The sequence below is a fragment of the Fistularia commersonii genome, chromosome 14 (assembly GCF_037954325.1).
Source record: "Fistularia commersonii isolate RoL2024-O1a breed Wild chromosome 14, RoL_Fcom_v1.0, whole genome shotgun sequence".
Classification (NCBI taxonomy): Eukaryota; Metazoa; Chordata; class Actinopteri; order Syngnathiformes; family Fistulariidae; genus Fistularia; species Fistularia commersonii.
Window position 1 is genome coordinate 961,125 of NC_141297.1, and position 16,223 is coordinate 977,347.

The window sequence follows — 16,223 nt, forward strand, 5'->3', positions numbered from 1 at the left end:
TTTTACTTCTACGTGTGATAAGGCCTTCAAAGAACTTCACTTTACTCCGTACTCGCAGAAAAATGCCCTTTTTGGCGAAAGTTCTGCTTGAAGAAGTAAAACAATCCGCCGATGACGTGAGAAAGTTCCTGCAAAGTAACTGTGTGTGATGGAGATCCAGCTGGATGACATCTTCTTCTGATGCGCTCATGGTTTCATGTCTTTCTACCACTACTTTGCAGCTCTTTTGAAACACGACATCTTGAGATCTTGTCTTCTTCTCCCTTGGTCAGCTCAAGGAGGGACTCCGTTGCTCGTCCCTCCTTGAGAGGAGCATCCAAGTCATCTCTGCTGCCTCCTTTCTTCTCCTCAGTGTCTCCAAACCAGAAGCACCTTGATGATAGTGTAGATGATCATCACCCTTGGATGATTTAGACTCTCACCTGGTTTCCAACGGTGAGGTGAGGCAGGAGAACACGGGGAGAACCCACGGCATGAGGGAGAAGACCTCATGATGATGACCTCCTGGTCACAGGAAGATCCATCTCTCCCGATCCTTCTCGCCGTCCTGTGAAGAAAACATCACTTAAAAACGGCAGCCACGTCTCCTGGTGCTCACATGGCCTAAAGCTCCTTCTTCTTACCGAGCTGCTGCCTCTTCCTCCTCTTCTTCTTCTTCTTCTTCTGCTTCTTCTTCTTCTTCTGCTTCTTCCTCATGAAGATCCTCCCGTTGGCCCGTCGCTCTGGGCTCGGGAACTGCAGTTCGTCTCCCGGAGAAGAAACAGACTCGTGGACTCCCTCGGAGAAGGTCGGCCTCGGCTGCATGTGTCCGAGGGATCCTGTGACCTCTGACCTCTAAATGAAGGCCACCACCATCACCACCACCATCACCACCACCATCACCATCACCATCACCATCACCACCACCACCACCATCACCATCACCATCACCATCACCATCACCATCACCACCACCATCACCACCACCATCACCACCACCATCACCATCACCATCACCATCACCACCACCATCACCATCACCATCACCATCACCATCACCATCACCACCACCACCACCACCACCGCAGCTCTGCTTTCACTTGTACCTGCAGTGATTTCAGTCCTGGATGATCTTCTCTCATTCCATGCCTCGAGAGGCGGGCCTCAAACCATGTAAACATTCACACGTCCGGACAATTCAGGATCTCCACTCAACCTCCTGGATGGGTTTGGACAGCGGGAGGAACCCGGAGAACCTTGAGGAACCCTACGGGGAGAACATGGAGACTCCACACATTGTGGGAATCCAACCAGAGAGCTTCTCGCTGTGAGGAGGAGGAGGAGGAATCATGTAGGGAGGAAACCACATCTGGATTCTCCTCCAGTCAGTGGGGTTCTAGCATTTTCCATATCATTCACACACACACACACACACACACACACACACACACACACACACACACACTCATCCACACAAGTACACCCGCACACACACACACTCTCCTTGTTTTCACTTGTTTCCTCTCCTCGCTTGCTCGTTAGCAAGCTAATTGAATGAAACCATCAGGGGAGTGTGTGTGTGTGTGTGTGTGTGTGTGTGTGTGTGTGTGTGTCATGTGGTCCATGAGGAGTTTTGTGGCTCATGAATCTAAGACTCAAGTGTAGCTGCGTAATTTATTTCATCTCTTTGCGTTGGAGCTGCAGGCGCTGCGTCCCCACCTTGTGGTGGCGGCACGAATTCCCCTGTCACCTTATACACACACACACACACACACACACACACATACAATCCGTGAGCAGCCATGAGTTGGGTAAAGGGACCGTCTCTTTCTGCGGCGGCGAGCTCATGCTGCAGCTGACAGGTGGAACAGGTGTTGGACCCCGAGGTCCGCCGGCGCCGCGGGCCAAGCTCCGCCTCCTGCGGCACCACTTGTCATCGGCTGCGTTAAGTGTTGTGCTTTTTGGCGTCGCCGGGATTTCAAGGTCGAGGTCAAAGACGGCGGGGCTAAGCCGGAGCACTTATGCTCGTATTAAAGTATTAGCGCCGAGCGGAAAAAAACATAAAAAAAAAAACAGCTGGCGAATTTGAAAGCGAGTGTTTGCGACGCGCGGCGGGGCGGAAGCAGGGTTTAGCTTCCCGGCGGGGGAGAGGAGAGCGCCGCCTCAAATCTCACCTTGCGTCGGAGGATACCGCGACGCGATTGGTCCCCGGGGGCGGATTAGCGGGCGGGGAGGAGGCGGCGTTCCTCTACCGGCTCACTTTCTCCGAGCGTCGGACGGAGACGCGGCGAGGCGGACGCCTTCCGCCGCACATCTGCGGGTCCGGAGCGGCAGCCAGTCTGTTTACATTGCCGATGGCGTTTGTTTACACGCCGTTTTTAACGACGCCTTCGGATTTATCGCCCTCCCGCTCCGCTCCTCCCCATCGCTGCGCTTAATGATTATTTTCTTTCCGCTGCCTTCGCTGTAGATAAGCCGTGACTCCAGGCGGAGGGCAGAGACCTTCTGGGTTCTCAGGAAGCCAGGCAGCAAAGACACACACACACACACGCAGACCCGAGGTCTCGTTTTTGGCGTGAAATCTCCCCCGCCGGTGGACGCCCGCCCGTCTTTTTCACGTCAGTAAACGGTCCGAAGGCCATGAGAATGCTGGAACGCTTCTCGTGCTCGTGGCAGATGCGCCCCCGTCGCCTTTTCAGGCCTTTCCAGCCAATCCGCTGCCACCCGGAGTCGGGGCCGCGGCGCCGGCAGTGTACGTATGGGGCCGGGCGGGGCGGCGGGGACGTGTTAGCGGGATTTGAACCTCGGTTGATTCTCAGTGACCAGAAAGGTCACGGCGCCCCGGCTCCGGTAAACCTCCGGTAAACCCCCTCCTCCTGACCTCCCGTCTCCCCCACAGTTCCTCGCATCAACGGCCACTCCAAATCCGAGCGCACGGCCCGGGACTCGGCGATGGGCTACGACAGCACCTCGGTGATGAGCAGCGAGCTGGAGTCCAGCTCCTTCGTGGACAGCGAGGAGGACGAGGACGCGAGCAGGTAAAAACTATTCGCTCCTTCCCTTGAAAGCTAAGTCCCCATCTAGAAGGTATCTGCGGCGCTCGCTCGGCAAATTAGCTCTGCGGCTAAATACGGCGCCAACTTCCATAACAAGATGAGCTAAAATGATTTTAGTGATCGCATAAACGCTCGTTCAAGTCCGGATCAGTGATGGTGCGTCTGAAGCTTCGGCCGGTGGGCCATCAAACGCGGCGCCGCGTCTCTGATGCCGCATCAAACCCTTCATTTGGGCGTTGGATGAAGAGCGGTGGGGCCGTACCTTCAAGAGGCTTGAAGGTACGGGACGGGGGAACCACGGTGTGACCGTCCCCCCCCCTGCCGGTGAGACCGCCGGCACGGCTTCAGAAGAAAAAGAAGGAACGCCGTCGACAATTTGGCCGTGGGGTCGGTGCTGATGGCGGCAGTTTTACTTTCATTACTTTCCCCGGGTGTCTTTGGCGAAATGAAGCAGCTCGACGTGAACTTGACTCTTCTACGTTCTGAAAGCGCCTCCTCCCACGTCACACACGTCTAATGAGAGGGTGTGGAGCAGGTCCGGACCTCGCTCTTCAAGGAGGATCTAGAGAAACCCAACAGGCCCTCGGCCACGGCGAGGAAACGGCGCCTTAAGCAGGAAGGCGCAGGGACCTCGGGCGGCTAAATACCTAGCGGCGTTCTGCCTGGATGGAGTGTGATAACTAGCGCTAACAGCTAGATGCTAATAGCTAAGGTAATACATTAGTAGCTTCATTAGTCATAAAAGAAGAAACAAAGAAACAAAGCCCAGGGGCTCTGGAGAAGATATGAGGTGACCATCATGCACGAGTGCAGACGGGGTGGGAAGGAGGGGCGTCACAGGAAGTCCGTCTGCAGAGTGAGCTCACGGCAGCACAGCTGGCGGCGAGGCTAACGTTGACCGTAAGCTTCCTCAAATCCTCTTGCGTCAACCGTCGGTAACGTCCTCCGTCTGTGTTCCAGGCTCAGCAGCTCCACCGAGCAGAGCTCCTCGTCCCAGCTGATGCGCCGGCACAAGCGGCGCCGCCGGAGGCACAAGGTGGCCAAGATCGATCGGGTGAGCGTCGGCGAGATCGGGATCGCCAAAAGCTCGCCGCCGTCGACTGTATGCCGGGTTTGACGCCGCGCTCTCGCTTTTTCTGTCTCCCCAGTCTTCGTCCTTCAGCAGCATCACCGACTCCACCATGAGCCTCAACATCATCACCGTCACCCTCAACATGGGTAACCGCGCCGCTCGCACGCCTCCTCCCGGCACGGCGAGGAGGCGGCGGCGCTCATTTCCTCCGCTTCTCCACCCGCAGAGAAATACAACTTCCTGGGGATCAGCATCGTCGGTCAGAGCAACGACCGAGGAGACGGCGGCATCTACATCGGTTCCATCATGAAGGGCGGAGCCGTGGCGGCCGACGGCAGGATAGAGCCCGGGGACATGCTCCTCCAGGTACCTTCGTAGGAAAACCATAAAAGCGGCGAAACGTCTCCTTGGACGGGCGTCTCGTCCGGGAGCTCCTGCATGGAGGAGGTGAAAATTGGGGTTTGTGTAAAAAAAGCGAGCGAGGGGCCGTCCCGTCCGGACGTTTGGGTTCGGCGAACGTCCCGCCCTTTTGACCCCGGAAAGAATCCGCCGAATCTTCTCCCCCCCCCCCCTCGCCCGGCCGGCCGACGCGATTGGCCGATCCGTGTCCGTGTGATCTATTCAATCCCACAATGCCACATTCAGCGGACGCCTTTGTGGGACTTTTTCATTCTGCCTCTCCTTTTCCTTCCTGGTCCTCCCTCTCTTTGAAGTCGCTCGGGCTCATTAACCCCCCCGCCCGCCCGCACGCCCGCCCGCACGCCACCGCCGGCAAAATAAAAGCACGTGTTTTCAGCGCCGCGCCGCGAACGGCCACTAGAGGGCGACTCCTCGTCACAAGAGAGAAGAACCCACCTCTGATTACGGCTCTCCTGTCGTCCAGGTGAACGACGTCAACTTCGAGAACATGAGCAACGACGACGCGGTGAGGATCCTCAGGGAGATCGTCTCCAAAACAGGGTACGTGGAGAGAACTTCAGCGCGCAGCCCTCAAGGAGGCGCACAAACACCACCATTGCAACGTAACATTCGCAGTCAACCCTCGCTGAGGTTTCTAGAAGATAATAATGGAGAACTGGACCTCACCTTGAAGGTCTGCTGTCAGCGGCCTGAAGGGGAAGGAACGTTGGAGCAGATGTTAGGGCTTTGCATCACAGCCAGAAGGTCCTTGGTTGGTTTCCCATAGGAAACATGCAGGAGGTTCAGTGGAGACACTACATTGTTACACACATTACACACACACACACACACACACACACACACACACACATACACACACACACACACACACACACACACACACACACACACACACACACACACACACACACACACACACACCACGTATCATCTTCCAGTGGTATTGTATATTACCTATCATTCTCCAAGGTTGTCATGGCAACTTGGCTCCTCCAACAGAGGACGTTCCTCCTCTTCAGTTCCAACAGGCTGTGGAGAGTTTCCATGGTACACACTAGGTGTGTGTGTGTGTGTGTGTGTGTGTGTGTTGTGTTTGGGGATAGAGCCCGGGGACATGCCCGGGGAAAGGTCCAAATTCCATGGAGATGACGGTGATCAGGCTCTCAGAGAAGGTGGTGGTTTCTCCGGGGTGCGGATCTCCAGGTGGTTCCCAGGGTGCAGTTGGATCGGCAGGTGTGTGTGTGTGTGTGTTGGATGGAGGTGAAAGGCCATGTTCATGAAGATGGCTTGCACCATCGTCGAATCACGCCAGAACATCTGGTGAGGACCGTCTTCTGGGAAGTCCAGTTGCCACCTTAGGTTCAGGCCGAGAACCTTCACAGACTTATTTAAACTTGGTTCTGAAGGTGGACCAGCTGGTCTGAATGTTAGAAGAAGCTGAGTTTACCTCCTCGTCTCGGCTCGGAGCCGGTTAGCATGTATTTGCTAATCCTGACGAGGATCTGCGTGTCTTCTCACCTGCAGGCCCATCAGCCTCACCGTGGCCAAGTGCTGGGACCCATCTCCACGGAGCTACTTCACCATCCCACGTGGTAGGACCTCTGCGATCCTCCACAAACGCGTTCCTCGCCGCGCTCACGCTAACCCGCTAACCCGCTAACCCGCTCTGTTTTGCTTTTCCCAGCTGAGCCGGTGAGGCCCATCGACCCGGCGGCCTGGATCTCGCACACCACGGCGCTGACGGGCCCCTACCCTCACTACGGTAGGACCACCTCCACCCGCCGGAGATCCTCCCCCTCCACAGACTCACCGGCCGTCTCTCGCCCGGCAGAGTTCGACGACCTTCCCCTGTCCACGAGCAAGACGGACATGGCCACCATCGTCAAGATCATGCAGCTGCCCGACTCGGGTTTGGAGATCAGGGACAGGATGTGGCTGAAGATCACCATCGCCAACGCCGTCATCGGTGAGCGGAGCGCGGGACGGGTCGCCCCGCCCGCGGTCCGGGACACATCTGGAACCTTCTCTTCTCAGGCGCCGACGTGGTGGACTGGCTCTACTCCAGGGTGGAGGGCTTCAAGGACCGGCGGGACGCCAGGAAGTACGCCAGCGGGCTGCTGAAGCACGGCTACCTGAGGCACACCGTCAACAAGATCACCTTCTCCGAGCAGTGCTACTACACCTTCGGCGACCTCTGCCAGAGTACGACCCCTCCTCCTCCTCCTCCTCCTCCTCCTCCTCCTCCTCTTCGGCGCCGCATCCAGAGGACGCCGCTGACCTTCTGCTCTCTCTCCTTCAAGACATGGCGTCGCTCAATCTGAACGAGGGATCCAGCGGCGGCGGCGGTTCGGAGCAGGACACGCTGGCGCCGCTGCCCCCCGCCTCCAACCCCTGGCCCCTGGGCGGGCAGCCCTTCCCCTACCCCCCGTTCCCGGCGGCGCCCCCCAGCTTCCCGCCGGGGTACTCGGACCCGTGCCACAGCTTCCACAGCGGCAGCGCCGGCAGCCAGCATAGCGAGGGTGAGCGCCACCTACTAGCGTCACGAGTCGGCGCCGTCTCTGCAGTGTGTGTGTGTGTGTGTGAGTGTTTGTGTGTGTGTGTGTGTAAAACCAACTCCTCTTCATCCGTCCGTCTCGCATTCATTGGTCGTACGCTCTTCGGGCCGGACCATCAGCGCTCCATCTTTGCTGTTTCCTCCTCGCGCTCGTCATCACTTCCTGTTTGCCTGTCTGCAAAGGTCAGAGAGATGTCATCTGCGCTTCTGCAGAAAGATGTTTTGGTTGGTTTTTTTTTTTTTTTTTTTGAGATCATGATTCTTTTGAGAACGAGTCAAAAGCGAAGCCCCCGTGACGCAAAAGCGCGGCCGAAGCGCCCGCCGATCTGGCCGTCCGCTCAGGAACGGGCTGACGGGTTCATATCAGACGTCGCTGACGCTCGCGGCGCGGCGGTTAGCTAGCAGGGCGACCACATCAACGTCCTCCATGTTTGTCACAGGAAGCACAAACTTGACAAACTGCTAGCTAATTGTGGTTCCCACGGTGTCTTCAGAACACAACTTACTGTGTGTGTGTGTGTGTGTGTGTGTCACTCATTGAGTTAGCGTGGGTGTTAATATGTGTGTGTTTCTGTGAGAGCGACAATATGCTGATATATAAGCATTAAAATATGTATTTGAACATGCATGCACACGTGCGTGTGTGTGTGTGCGCGTGTGCATGTGTGCGTGTGTGTGTGTGCGCGCATGTGCTCATTGAGTTAGCGTGGTTATTTCTGTGAGTGACGATTATGCTAACTTTGTGAGCTAACATACATTCACATTAAAATAAGTATTTGCACATGCATGCACACGTGTGTGTGTGTGTTCGTGTGTGTGCGTGTGTGAGTGTGTGTGTGCGCGCGCAAGTATATGTGTGTGTGTGTGTGTGTGCGTGCATGTGCTCATTGAGTTAGCTTGGGTGTGTTTCTGTGAGTGACGATTACGCTAACTTGGTGAGCTAACATACATTCACAGTAAAATAAGTATTTGCACATGCATGCACACGTGTGTGTGTGTGTGTGTGTGTGTGTGTGTGTGTGTGTGTGTGCGCGTACGCATGCATATGTGTGTGTGTGTGTGTGTGTGTGTGTGTGTGTGCGTGCGTACGCATGCATATGTGTGTGTGTGTGTGTGTGTGCGTGCATGTGCTCATTGAGTTAGCGTGGGTGTGTTTCTGTGAGTGACGATCACGCTAACTTGGTGAGCTAACATACATTCACATTAAAATAAGTATTTGCACATGCATGCACACGTGTGTGTGTGTGTGTGTGTGTGTGTGTATGTGTGCGTGCGCATGCATATGTCTGTGTGTGTGTGTGTGTGCATGCATTCCTATAGGGGTTTAATTATATTCCATCATCCAACACGTTTGAATGTGACGTGAATGAGAAGGGGCAGTTCCACGGGTGGAGGTGGAGGTAGAGGTGGGAGGTCTTCTCTGATAGTGCAGATGTGGTTGGGGGGGGTTGTGGAGGTGTGTGTGTGTGCGTGTGTGTGTAATTCTGTTGTTCCCTCTGTTTCTGCTGGGCAACGGTAGACTGAAGGAGGAGGTAGTACCAGGACACTGGGGGAACCGGTAAGCCTGCAAGCCTCCTCTCCCCTGCTGCTCTTCCTCGCCATCCGTTCCTCCTCCTCCTCCTCCTCCTCATCTCCTTCGTGCTCCACCTGTCATGGCTCCATGGATCTCCTCCGCCCGTCACATGTGTCGTCCCTCCGTCCTCCCTGTGTGTGACTCCTCCCTCTCTGCTGGTGCATGATGGAGGGCGTCCACGCTGTGCTTCTCGCTGGTGGTGGCGTTGGGGCGGGGGGGTGGGGGGTGGGGGTGGACCTTCATCAGCGTGTTCTCAGAAGGTTCAGGTGTGTGTGGGGGGGTGAACCTGGTCCTTCTCTGCTCTCTGGGCTCAGAACCTCCAGCCTGGAAGAGGCACATACCTGGCTGGTTCCAGGGGAGGCAGGAGAAGCAGAAGCGAGAGTCTATATACACACACACACACACACACACACACACACAGACACACGTAAAAGGATACACTAAATAGCTGAACCCCAGTCCTGTAAACTCACAACAGAAACACAGGAAGGTGTGGATTCATCCCAGGACTACCTTCTAAGTGCTTCCCTCTAAGTACTACCTCACAAGATTCCTTCTAAGTATTACGTCACAAGATTCCTTCTAAGTATTACCTCACAAGTACTTCCTTCTAAGTACTACCTCACAAGTACTTCCTTCTAAGTACTACCTCACAAGATTCCTTCTAAGTACTACCTCCCTGGAGTTCAAGTACTCAGAATGACTGATGGCCGTGCTGGTAATTGGATGACACACACTCTGATGAACAGGGATAAACTATGACACACACTGATATCCACCTCTACAAACACTGATACACAAGTTGACACAGCGGTACACACTGCCAAACACACTGCCGCAGACTGATACACACTGCTAAGCACCGATACTCACACTAACACACTGCTACACACACTCATGCATACAGCTTCGCACTGACACACACTCCTACATACGACTACACACTGCTAAATGCTAGCACACACTGCTACAGACCGTCACACACATTCACACAGTGCTCCACGCTAGCACAAACTGCTACATGCTAGCACACATTGCTACACACTAGCACACACTGATACATGCTAGCACAAACTGCTACAGGCTAGCACACACTGCTACATGCTGATACACACTGCTCCACGCTAGCAAACACTGCTATATGCTAGCACACACTGATACACGCTAGCACACACTGATACACGCTAGCACACACTGCTACACGCTTGCACACACTGCTATACGCTAGTGCACACTGATACACGCTAGCACACACTGATACATGCTAGCACAAACTGCTACAGGCTAGCACACACTGCTACATGCTGATACACACTGCTACAGACCGTCACACACATACACACAGTGCTCCACGCTAGCAAACACTGCTATACGCTAGCACACACTGATACACGCTAGCACACACTGATACACGCTAGCACACACTGCTACACGCTTGCACACACTGCTATATGCTACTGCACACCAATACACGCTAGCACATACTGCTACACACTAGCACACACTGCTACAGACCGTCACGCACATACACACACTGATACACGCTAGCACACACACACACACACACAGTGCTCCACACACCCGGCTCTGAGTGCACTAAACACTGACGGCCCTTGCAGAAGGTCCAGTCCCATAATATGAGCATGTTGTCGTCTTGGAGACGGCGGTCGGGTTGCAGGCGTGCGAACACGGCGGAGTTGCGGACGCGGCGCTGGCGACCCCCCCAGTTGCGTGCGGGGGCGGGAAAGGTCGCGGGTCGGATTCCGGCGCGGCGCTAACGGCTCTCTGTTTGTGTGCCGGCAGGGAGCAGAAGCAGCGGCTCCAACCCCGGCGCCGGCAAGGCCCGCCGCTCGTCCCCGCAGGAGAAAGCTCACAAGTCGTCGTGCGGCGAGCCGGAGCCGGGCGTCCGCGGCGGGCGTCGCGGCGACCGCGCCGCCAGCCAGATGAGCCACCACAGCCACGCCCGCTCCGGCCTCAGCCACGCCCACTCGCACCGGAGCCACGCCCACTCGCACAACAGCCACGCCTCCTTCAGCTACAGCCACGCCCCCTTCTCCCAGCCGGGCCCCGGCTCCTGCGGACACAGCGAGCGCAGCCACGCCTCCTCCTACGGCCCGCCGGGCCTGCCGCCGCCGTACTGCCTGGCCCGTCTGGCGCCCAAGGCGGCGGCGAGCGGCGGCGCTCCGCCCGGAGCCCCCCCCGGCAGGGAGCTGGCCGCCGTCCCCCCGGAGCTCACCGGCAGCCGCCAGTCCTTCCAGCACGCCATGGGCAACCCCTGCGAGTTCTTCGTGGACATCATGTGACAGGACAGTGCCTTTTCCACCCCTCGTGCACCCCGGACTGAACGCCCCCCCCCACGCCTGTCCCTTTAACGCCAAGCGAAGCCCCGCCCCCTCCCCGCGTCCGGACACGCCCCCTCCGTAACGTGACGTGTACAGTTTGTGACCCGTGTTGGACGTGGGGGTCCTGAACGCCCCCCCTTCCCCCTCCCCCCCCTCGGCTGGGGCCTGGATCTCAATCCCCCAGACCCACGGCGGCGCCTCGCACTGAGCGGCGGACTGAGCGCGCTCACTCGCCAAAAAAACGCCGCCGTGCATGACTGTCTGACCTGCTTTAAGAAGAGTGTTTGTTTCAAGTATGGGTGGGACTCTGTACACTGGATGGCTTTGTGATGTTATTTATGTGACCTTTTCTCTGGCGTCACTCTTCGTCTGCTTCGGCCGACCGGACAGACAATCAGACCTCCACCGCCGGCGGCCCGTCCACCATCTTCTTCCCCCCCGACCCGCTGTCATAGATGTGCTTTGTCGAATGTACACCCCCCCCCCCCCCCCCCCCCCCCCGGTCCCCGTCGTCCGTGACCCCGCCCCCTTCTCTACGGTTTGCGGGTGTTTCGAGGCGCCTCCGCCCAGAAGTGGTTCGCGGTGAAAACACAAGGTGGATGTTTCCGGTTCCGGCTGTGACCCGGAGCTTCGACGGATCCCCGGAGCCTCCAAGCCCGGAGCTTCTCTGACCTGGAGCCTCCGGGAACCAAAGCCTCCGTGACCCGGAGCCTCTCGGAGCCTCTCCGGGTGACCCCGCCAACGGGAGCCTCCGCCGACCAAAGCCTCCGTGATCCGGAAATGAGCCTCCGTGGGCTGGAGCTTCTCAGCTCCACGTCCAGACCCGCCTGGAAAAACCCGCCGTGATCCCCGAGAGGGAGCGGCCCGGCCCGCGTCCCCCCTGAGCACTTCCCCACGTGGAACCCCTTCAGTAGAAAACACTGTCTGCAATCAAAGCTTCTTCTTTCATTTGTTTTTCTTTACAAAAGAATAAATTGTACATAGAAATTTATTATATAAGAATAAAAATATATATGTTCAAATCCGCCTGTGGGTCACTCCGTTGCCACCCCACACACACACACACACACACACACACATACACACACAACCCCTCGGTGCGATGAAGGTAAACACCCGACCACTAGGTGGCGACATGTCCGGACGGTTCAAGTGATGAACGCACGATGGCTCCAGACGTGCGTGACGTCAAACTTTGAGGAATACAAACACATGTGAATTCCAAGACCTTCTGCTGGGAAACCGTGTGACCTGCAAAAACTCCAAAAGTTTTTTTTTTGCAACATCCGTGTCACCGTGCGCATTCATCGGCCTCCGCCCGAGAAAACCCCACCACCTCGGAGGTCAGCGGTCTTTCTACCAGCCATCCGTCAAAACAGCAGAGAAGATGGGCGAAAAAACCCTGCGGCATGTGTGTTTTCTGGGGGGCGTTTTCAAAGGCTGACTAATCCTGAGACACCTTCGGGGGCCGGTGGAATAAGTCATCGCCGAGTGGGAGGGCACGATTGCTAAAACGCTTTATTTATGGGAAGAAGGTCAGCAAGACCCTGGTGGGACAGGAAAGCGGAAAAGGCAGGGAAGATCGGCCTTCAGCAAAGGGACGGCCTGTCAGACAAAGAGAAGGTTGAAATGCGCCCACAGATGTGACGTCAGTGCCTTAAAGAGCTAAAAGTACCTGAACGCTTCAAGCTGCGCTCTCCACCCACCCACACACACACACACACTCCGCCTCTCCCCCAAACACTCTTAAGCCCACCAGTAAGAAAACAACCGCAACCTTTGTCAAGATTAACCCCCGACTTGGAACTTCCAAGCTCTGCAGCCGCCGCCGCAGCCGCTGCACCTGTTCTTTCACGACAAGCTCAAGTTCCAACCCCCACACACACACACACACACACGTGCACGCTTTCCATTCGACATCTGTTAGATCTTCCACAACACACACTTGCACACACACGTTGGGCCAATTGCCCCCTGACCCCGAGGTCACGTGGCCGTGAGGAGGCGTGGCGTGGGAGGAGGCGCTCCTCAGATGTCAAAGGTGAAACCAGGTAAATGTCACCACACACACACATACGTATATCATGATGTCACTGACCGGGGGAATTCCAAACAATAATGAAAATGAAAATAGGAGGAAAAAAGAAAATGTTGCACTTTTGGTTTCATTTCCCACTACATTCCATTAAAACAGCCAGGTGACCTGGAGGGGCGACAGGAGCTCGGCTGATCTCCAGCAGAAGGAACCCAAAGTCATCCAGCAACACTGTAAGTCAATATTCACATTGATGGGAAATGTATTCAAAAAAATAAAATGTATTTATCACATTTATTCACAAATTTTTATGACCACAGGAACAAAAATGTGTTAAATTTCCTGTTCAGTCAGATTAAATCAGCTCTAAAAACACACACACACACACACACACACACAGCGATGCGTGCAGGGAGAGTCGACTACAGTGGAAGCAGAGTTTATCTCTAAAGGTGTGATTCTATTTGTGTATGTTTGATTAAATGATACTTATATGAAATTGCTGTTGGGGCAAAAAGGAAGTTTCAGCTTCATAGGAGTCATAAATACCCCTCTGTGGCAGTTGCAGTGGCGCTGGCGGGGTAGTTGTTTTTGTCTAACAATAACCTCCTGTACTTCCCGCATATTTGTGATATCTGAGCGAGCGGAAACCACCTGTGACCCGGCACTCTTTCATTAAAGGGAGTGTATGTTTTTCATTTATTTATCTATTTATTGTTTTTTCTTGCTTGAAATGTCGCGTGCTGGAGTAGTGTGTGTGTGTGTGTGTGTGTGTGTGTGGGGGTGGGGGGGGGTTTCCCACGCTCGAAGAAGCTAAGAGCACAAGCCCCTCCCCCCTGGGGGCGTGGGCAAGCAGCGGCATGAAAAGAAGTTGCATCCTGCTCGTCCTCACTGGAAAGGTTAAACGCATGAGGTTTGAGCCCGCCGTCTTTACAACCCATCGATAACCGATCAATATAACCGATCAATAACCCCATCGCTCACCCTCTGGTCCGGATGGGGTCGCTGGTCTGGACGTCCCCGCCGCCGCTGCTCCTGCTGCTGCTGTCGCTCGCCCATAGTTGCCAGGGCGACCAGACGACGATGGAGGTGGGCTGCATGTTGTGGGATACCCCCTTGGAGGTGTCTGAGGGGTCCAAGGAGACCAGAACCTGCTGCCGGTCCTGCCACTCAGGTGAGTCCCTCTCGGGCCGAACCATCTCGCCGTTTTTTTCGCCGTAAACCTTGAACGCCCCGGCCTTCCGAGGCCTTCGGGTTGAAATCCCTCACTTATGGGGTTTTATTCCAAGACGTTACAAACTTACGACCTCTTCTACAAAAGTTGTGTTGTGAGTTTTTTTTTTTTAAGTTTTAAACTTTCTTCCTTTTTCGCGGATTTAAATTTAAAACAGACATTTAAATGTCTCTTTTCAATTTGCGGCAGTGGCGGTGGGACCGTTCCTCCTCCAGCGGTCGATTGTAACGACATTTAGTTTCGGTGGTTTCAGCCACAACAGAGGGAATAAAAGGGAAGGGCTGAAGTACCGGCTAAAGCTGGCGGGGGGGTCAGTATACTTGTACAGGGTACTAGTTAGTACTGCAAGTGGTATCTACCTGTGGATGATCTACCCTCCTGCACCCCAGGGAACTACCTGGTGGAAAAATGTGGCTCGGACCGCCGCAAACTCTGCATCCCCTGCCCGCCCGGGACCTTCATCGTGGACCCTCTGAGCTCCATCTGCAAGCCCTGCACCCAGTGTGTGGGTGGGTATCCAGGAGCAGTGTGTGTGTGTGTGTGTGTGTGTGTGTGTGTGTGAGGGGTCTCCATCACCCTGTGCTCTGACCGTGCAGGAGCTCAGGTGAGAGTGAAGGCGTGCACGCCTTCCTCCGACACACAGTGCGGCTGCAAAGACGGGCTGATCTGCGGGAACCCCGACTGCTCCATCTGCATGGAGAAGTGCGGCAGAGGCCACGAACCCACGGAGAAATGTGAGTGGAAAACACACACACACACACACAAACACACACATATGAACAGCGAGGTCAAGAGAACATGTCGAACCCCTCAGATCAGTGCCGACCCTGTCCGGATGGTACCTTCAACGATGGAATCCACCAGAAGTGTAGACCTTGGAGCTCCAGGTGAGGAACCCCCCCGAGCTGCACCCCCAGACGTTCTCACGCTGGACATGACGACCATCTCAACCCCTACAGGTGTCCCCATCCCGATCAACAACTTCTCGCCCGAGGGAACGCCTTCTCCGACATCAGATGCGTGAACGTCTCCCGGAGCAAAGTTCCAGGTGAGTGAGGAGGAGTGAGGAGGAGCCACCTGAAGCCTCTCAGATGAGGAGATCTTTCTGACCCCCCTCTGGTCCTGCAGCTCCTGCGGACGAGGGGCGGCCGTGGCTCCTCCCGGGTCTGACCTGCGTGGCCCTGGTGGCCTTCAGCACCATCATCATCATCACCATCGCCGCCAGGAAGGTGAGGAGGAAGAAGGTGTGGAAGATGAAGATGAAGACACCCATCGTGACAACGCCCACAGGTGAGCACACACACACACACACACACATACACACACTGCTGGTGGGGGGGGAGTTTCTCACCAGGTGTGTGTGTGTGTGTGTGTGTGTGTCAGATGACCCCAGGTCCCTTATAGCCATAGAGTGCAGTTTCCATGAAGCAGAGCAGGAGGAGGGGGGGATGATGACCACCACGGACCTGCTCCACACAAGCTGCTGATTGGACGCCCAGCGGCGTGGAGGTGTGACCACGCCGCCTGAAGGCAGGAGGATCTTTCTCTGTTCCACGAGAGGTGGCTTGAAGGACTCTGAGAACTTCTGCCTCACTGGAGGACGCATGTGAGGACAGGTGGCGTGAAGAGGGACTAAGTGCCAGAGAAGGCACACACACACACACACACACACACACACACACACACGACACCTGCTAAGCAGCAGGTTCACTGGAGAGCCCACGCTGCCACAGCATGGATGACAGGGTGAACGTTTGAAGGACAAGTGAGTGAGATGGATGGATCCACCTTTGGACCGCAGGACGGACGGATGAGTGTTACTGTAAAAATTAAACCGCTCACCCTGTACATAAAACCTGAGTCATTATGGGCCGTTCGCTCGTGTGTGTGTGTTTTGGTTGGGCGAGCAGCAGGAAGTATGACAGGGGATCTAAGGACTGGAGAAGTGAGTAAATTCC

General features: G+C 55.6%; 2 protein-coding genes across 4 annotated transcripts in view; both read left to right on the forward strand.

Moving 5' to 3' along the window:
* The window catches only part of LOC147226821 (segment polarity protein dishevelled homolog DVL-1-like), a 29,119-nt gene extending 17,101 nt beyond the window's left edge, over nucleotides 1-12,018 (forward strand). The window contains exons 5-15 of one of the 3 annotated variants that reach the window (XM_086160085.1): nucleotides 2,879-3,017; nucleotides 3,996-4,089; nucleotides 4,184-4,253; nucleotides 4,334-4,473; nucleotides 4,991-5,067; nucleotides 6,052-6,119; nucleotides 6,212-6,289; nucleotides 6,359-6,493; nucleotides 6,562-6,729; nucleotides 6,828-7,046; nucleotides 10,458-12,018. In XM_086160085.1, the coding sequence (XP_086016211.1) occupies nucleotides 2,879-3,017; nucleotides 3,996-4,089; nucleotides 4,184-4,253; nucleotides 4,334-4,473; nucleotides 4,991-5,067; nucleotides 6,052-6,119; nucleotides 6,212-6,289; nucleotides 6,359-6,493; nucleotides 6,562-6,729; nucleotides 6,828-7,046; nucleotides 10,458-10,957 (1,688 nt within the window). In that variant the 3' untranslated portion in view covers nucleotides 10,958-12,018. Of the gene's footprint in view, nucleotides 1-2,878; nucleotides 3,018-3,995; nucleotides 4,090-4,183; nucleotides 4,254-4,333; nucleotides 4,474-4,990; nucleotides 5,068-6,051; nucleotides 6,120-6,211; nucleotides 6,494-6,561; nucleotides 6,730-6,827; nucleotides 7,047-8,600; nucleotides 8,640-10,457 lie in introns of all 3 variants that reach the window. The other 2 variants (XM_086160086.1, XM_086160084.1) reach the window with 2 other exon arrangements.
* A 1,917-nt stretch (nucleotides 12,019-13,935) lies between these two features.
* Nucleotides 13,936-16,120, forward strand: LOC147226822 (tumor necrosis factor receptor superfamily member 9-like). Its single transcript, XM_086159318.1, has 7 exons — nucleotides 13,936-14,205; nucleotides 14,655-14,774; nucleotides 14,862-14,999; nucleotides 15,080-15,152; nucleotides 15,225-15,313; nucleotides 15,394-15,555; nucleotides 15,649-16,120. The coding sequence occupies exons 1-7, from the start codon at nucleotides 14,028-14,030 to the stop codon at nucleotides 15,750-15,752; spliced, it is 864 nt and encodes a 287-aa protein (XP_086015444.1). The 5' UTR covers nucleotides 13,936-14,027; the 3' UTR covers nucleotides 15,753-16,120.
* The last annotated feature ends 103 nt before the right edge of the window (nucleotides 16,121-16,223 follow it).